Source organism: Triticum dicoccoides, chromosome 6B (assembly GCF_002162155.2).
Source record: "Triticum dicoccoides isolate Atlit2015 ecotype Zavitan chromosome 6B, WEW_v2.0, whole genome shotgun sequence".
Lineage (NCBI taxonomy): Eukaryota > Viridiplantae > Streptophyta > Magnoliopsida > Poales > Poaceae > Triticum > Triticum dicoccoides.
The window spans coordinates 709,353,184-709,358,691 of NC_041391.1; the positions used below are offsets into that span (position 1 = coordinate 709,353,184).

Below are 5,508 nucleotides of genomic sequence, written 5' to 3' on the forward strand. Positions count from 1 at the left end.
GCAGTGGCATTTTCAAACCTAAGGAACGTACGGATGGTACGGTTGCTTGGTTGGCTGCTTGTTTGGCTGCTGCTGTTGCGGATCCATCTTCTGAGCCTCGCTCATATCAGGCTGCCCTGCGCATTCCACATTGGCGAGAGGCTATGGAGCAGGAGTTTCATGCTCTTCTTCGTAACAAGACATGGACTCTCGTTCCTCCACCACCACGGGTAAATGTTATTGACTCAAAATGGGTATTCAAAATGAAGAAGCATTCGGATGGATCTATTGAGCGTTACAAAGCGCGACTTGTTGCTCGCGGTTTTCGGCAGCGTCATGGTCTTGACTATGAGGACACCTTCAGTCCTGTCGTCAAGCCTACCACTATTCGGCTTCTTCTCTCCATTGCTGTTTCTCGTGGTTGGTCACTTCGTCAACTTGATGTGCAGAATGCCTTTCTACATGGATTTTTGGAGGAAGAGGTTTATATGAAACAGCCGCCTGGTTTCTCTGATCCTGATCGTCCTGACTATATCTGTCGCCTTTCCAAAGCACTATATGGTTTGAAGCAAGCTCCTCGTGCCTGGCATGCCCGCCTTGCCTCTGCCCTTCGTGCTCATGGGTTTGTGCCGTCCACTGCTGACACTTCATTATTTCTTCTACAGAAGCCAGAAGTCACTATGTATCTTTTGGTATATGTCGATGATATTATCCTTGTCAGCTCTTCTCAGTATGCTGCTGATGCTCTTGTCTTCTCTCTTGGTGCTGATTTTGCGGTCAAAGATCTTGGGAAGCTTCACTACTTTCTTGGAGTTGAGGTCACTTCTCGTGCTACTGGTCTTGTCCTTACGCAGAAGAAGTACTCCTTGGAGTTGTTACAAAAAGCCGGCATGCTGAAGTGCAAACCGACCACCACACCCATGTCGTCTACCGACAAGATAACAGCTGTTGATGGTGAGCTTTTGTCTCCTGCGGATGCCACAGAGTACAGAAGCATTGTTGGTGGACTTCAGTACTTGACGATCACGAGACCAGATATCTCTTATGCTGTTAACAGGGTTTGTCAGTATCTTCAGGCTCCCAGAGATACTCATTGGGCTGCTGTTAAACGCATTCTTCGTTATGTTCAGTTCACTCTGACTTTTGGTATGCATATTCGGCCGACTTCCTCTCGGGTCCTTTCGGCCTTCTCTGATGCAGATTGGGCTGGTAGCCCAGATGACAGGCGATCCACGGGGGGTTATGCAGTATTCTTTGACTCTAATTTGATCGCCTGGAGTGCTCGGAAACAGGCTACTGTGTCACGTAGCAGTACTGAAGCTGAGTACAAGGCTGTGGCTAATGCTACTGCAGAGATTATTTGGGTGCAGTCTTTGCTTCAGGAGTTGGGTTTGTCTCAACCACAGCCTCCTATTCTTTGGTGTGATAACATCGGTGCTACATACCTTTCTGCAAATCCAGTATTTCATGCCCGAACGAAACACATTGAAGTTGACTATCACTTTGTACGGGAACGTGTATCACAGAAGCAACTCCAGATCAAGTTTATCTCGTCTAAGGATCAACTTGCAGACATCTTCACTAAGTCTTTACCACTGCCACAGTTTGAGGCTTGTAGGCGCAATCTTACCCTTCTCAGTTCTTTAGAAAGTGGCTAAGATTGAGGGAGGGTGTTAGACTATGTATAACTTCTGTACCTATGTACGTATTGTAACACAACCATTATATATAATGAGATAAGCCACCCCTAGAGGGTTGTGCTGGTTCCCAAAACTTATTGTCTTACAACCCTCGAACACGGAACTGCAGCCCGAGCCACTGGAGCTTGGGCATTGCACCAGCCTGGAAGGCCAGGTACGATGGGCTGCTCAACCGGAGTTCTAAATGTTTTAGAACAGGGAACTCTCTCGCGTGGATGAAAAACCAGTCCCTTAAAAATTCGATGATGTATATTCTGAGAAAAGTGAGGGCAGGCAATCCGGCCAGGATGCCAACATCAGGCTTGCGGACATTGATTTCCAATTCTTTGAGGTTACTTAGTTCCCCCATCCAATTAGGGACCCTGGAAAAGAAGCAGCATTCATCCGCTTTTGATATCCAACCAGGGAGCCTGAAAACGGAGCTGCACTCACCCAGTTCTGCCGGCTGATCAATAGAATCACATCCCTCACTAAAGTAATATTCTACCCTATCACCCATCCAGAGTCTCTCAAGGCGGCGAGGAGGAGGTGACAAGTCCATCAAGGCATCCATGCAGCCTTTGATATACAAACCCAGGTACTCCAAGCTGATACAGTTTTTCCCCAAAGAAGAGCACAGAGCATCCATGCGGCTCTTGATGCTGGTCGCATCAGGCGGGTAGCCGTATACTGATAGAACTCTCAGACTGTGTAGCTCTCCAAGACTCTCGATGTTATCTAGTGAGTTCTTCATCAAATCGAATTCTTTTACATATCGCAGGGACTTCATGTTGCCGATGCCATAAGGTGTCCGAGCGAGACGCCAATCCACATTCAAGAACAACAGACTTGGTAGATGAAATATATCGAATGGATGAAGCAAATAAAAGGGTAGTACATCAAGTGTTTCCAAGTGTCCCAGCCCTGTGATCTGTGTTGGTAGCTCGACCCCCGAGCATCCACCACCAGCCCCTAAATATCTCAGCTGGTACATGTTAGACAGTCCAGTGAGGTCAACAGTATCATATGCATAAATTTCAATGTGTAGAACTCGAAGGAATCTGAACAATCGCAGAGGAGGCATACCCTTATACGCACCAAAGATCATAAAAGTCCGAACATGGGACAGACTAATGTTACCCCATAACTTTATTCCATCAATTTCATCATCATCCAGGTGGACAGACAGTCGACGGACCTTGTTATCCAGTTTTGTGATGGATTGAGGGTCATCCACTATGGTGAGAAAATTCTCTTCTGCACATTTATGCAAGATAAGATCACGCATCATATCATGAACTTTGCAATGTGTGACCAATCCACAGTTGTCAAATCTTATAGGTTGAATAAGACTCCTGTTGACTAGCTCGTTGAAATAACTTCTTGCATTCTTCTCCACATCTTGTCCATTCTCTTTACTAATAAAGGCTTCGGCAATCCATTGAAGTTCCAAATGATGCCTCGGTATTTCGAAGTCCTCTGCATACATACCAAGATACAACAAACATGTCTTGAGATGAGGAAGAAGGTTCTTGTAGCTGAGATCTAAGATTTTCCTCATCCCTTCCAACGTGAAATTTGTTCCCGAACCTAGAGAATCTCGTATATGTTCCCAATGCTCTTGGTCAAACCGTTCACATGCTAGCATGCCTGATATAGTAATAATAGCAAGTGGCATACCATCACATTTTTTGAGAATTTCAGTAGAAATATCCCGAAACTGGCGAGGGCAAGCTTGTTCATTGTTATATATCCTGTTAAAGAACAGTCTTCTTGAGTCTTCATCGCTAAGTGGCTTCATTTCCAAAATATAATCCCGAGGATGTGAGCAACATGCCTTAGCCACATCATGTATTCTTGTGGTTGTTATTACTCTGCTGCCAACGCCATTATCTGGGAAAGCACCTTTAATAATATCCCATGGTAATTTCTCCCATAGATCATCAATTACAATCAAGTACCTGCCAGGGAGTAAAACATAGTGTTAAGTCAAGTGGATTAGTTTATTATGAAAAGGATAATTTTTCTCATCAACGAAATCGCTGTTCTGATCGACAATTAAAACAAGCACATAATTAGCTAGTAATATTTATAAACTAAATTTGTTGGTGGGGAATCATAATTCATTACTTCGCTATTATTGCCTAAGAAATGTAATCTATGTATATGACACCACAAACAAAGTATAGCAACTAAAATAAGTAGCTCTTTTTTTGTAGATATTCTTTGAGTTTGTTGACAAGAACATTTACTTCACAATCATAAGAACATGCATCACTCCCAAGTTCAGATAGTAAACTACGAATAAGTTTTGGGATGTTATGCTTTTGTGTCACCGGGACAAATGCGCGACATTCAAATCCTCCATCGGGTTGACGGTATATGTCATTCGCAAGTGTTGTTTTACCCAGACCTCCAAATCCCACAATCGATACCACCTTCAAATGCATCTCCTCGTCATTTAGCCAACCGACGAGCTCATCGATTGGCACTTTCAGACCGACAAGGCTAGCTGCATCTTGTTGGAGTATGGCAACTCGTGGGTCAATAGTCGCATCGTTTGGTGGAGGAGTAACAATCTGATACCTGTTGCGTCTGTCACTAGTTTCATGCACTAGCTTCTTGATCCCATCAATCTGGCCAGCAATCTGGTAACGAGCATTGAAAGTTTTGAGGAATCGAACAGCCTTCTTGACGAGCCCACCCTTTTCATTTTTCTCAACAATCTTTCGCCCGAAGTCATCAATGATGTTCTCAATGTCATAAGACATGTCCCTTACTTTGTCTCTCCATCTCTTGGTTTGTGGATCTAGCTCGTCGTCCACAAGTGCAAGTCTCTCAAGAAGATCTTTCATGCTCGTAAGCTCATCACTGAGAAACTTTACATCCTTCCGCACGTTCTTCATCTTGGAGAACTCGCTTCCCATAAGAGTGGCCAGCTTCTCAAGAACGGGTTTCATGGCGCCGGTAGAGACACCCACCACTACTGTAGTTGCCATGTCTTTCTGTTTGTTCTTTGCTTCAGAAACAAAATTCTGGTACTCCAGATCTGATTCGGCCCCTAGTTACGCATCTGCAGTATTAACATCATTTAGGCCAAGCAAACTGAATACCGATGTACGTAGCATTATAAGACCAGCCATGTCGATCAATTTGAACAAAGAAAGTTGTTACAGATCATGCCAGCTAATTTTGCTACATGGGGATTCTTTGGACAACAAAAGTTGTTACGGATTGGTTGATGCATGGCGGAGGAATGAGAAGAACATGCTAAGCATCATGCGTGATTACATATCTAGTTAGCCTTAATCCTATATGATTATGTGAGTGCATCAACCGATGCAGAGCAGATGAGTTGACCCTCATTTAGAAAAAAAGAGCAAAAATAAGTTAAAAGGCTAGCTAGCACATGTAAATACCTCAACTCCTCCGGCCAAGGTCACCGGCGCCACGATCGCCGGCCCATCCGGAACACGACCAGCTGGCTACCCGGAGAGAGTCGCAGTGCGAGAAGAAGCAGAGCCAGGATGTGAAGGGAAGGGGACGAACTGCTCTGCTCCCGCGGTGCGCGGAAGGAGCCAAGAAATGGAGAATGGAGCAGGAGTCAAGGAGAGTTGGTGCACATGCAGAGCACCACCCATGGATAAGACGTAGACACCCCTAAATCTTGTGTATTTCTGAATGAGCAAGAAAGCAAGCAAAACGTTGAGTTTACTGAATCTTGTGTCTTTTTGTACACTGGCTAGTAATTATCGGCTATACATACACTGCTTTAGTTTATGTCTTTCTGTTAGACAAGCATCATCGGCTACACTAGTACTAGTGGTGTGTGGGTTATGCAGGCTGCACT

The 5,508-nt window shown here is 44.6% G+C and overlaps 1 protein-coding gene across 1 annotated transcript; it reads right to left on the minus strand.

Moving 5' to 3' along the window:
• Nucleotides 1-1,761: 1,761 nt before the first annotated feature.
• On the minus strand, nucleotides 1,762-5,237 carry LOC119321594 (disease resistance protein RGA5-like). The gene is made up of 4 exons (XM_037595207.1): nucleotides 5,078-5,237; nucleotides 3,865-4,731; nucleotides 3,702-3,705; nucleotides 1,762-3,619 (listed from the first exon to the last, which is right to left on the minus strand). Exons 2-4 carry the CDS (start codon nucleotides 4,655-4,657, stop codon nucleotides 1,762-1,764), a joined length of 2,655 nt encoding a protein of 884 aa, XP_037451104.1. The 5' UTR covers nucleotides 4,658-4,731; nucleotides 5,078-5,237.
• Between the last annotated feature and the right edge of the window lie 271 nt (nucleotides 5,238-5,508).

Excerpts from the sequence above, each read along its gene's own strand:
- LOC119321594 (XM_037595207.1), bottom strand. The coding sequence starts at position 4,657 with ATGGCAACTACAGTAGTGGTGGGTGTCTCTACCGGCGCCATGAAACCC.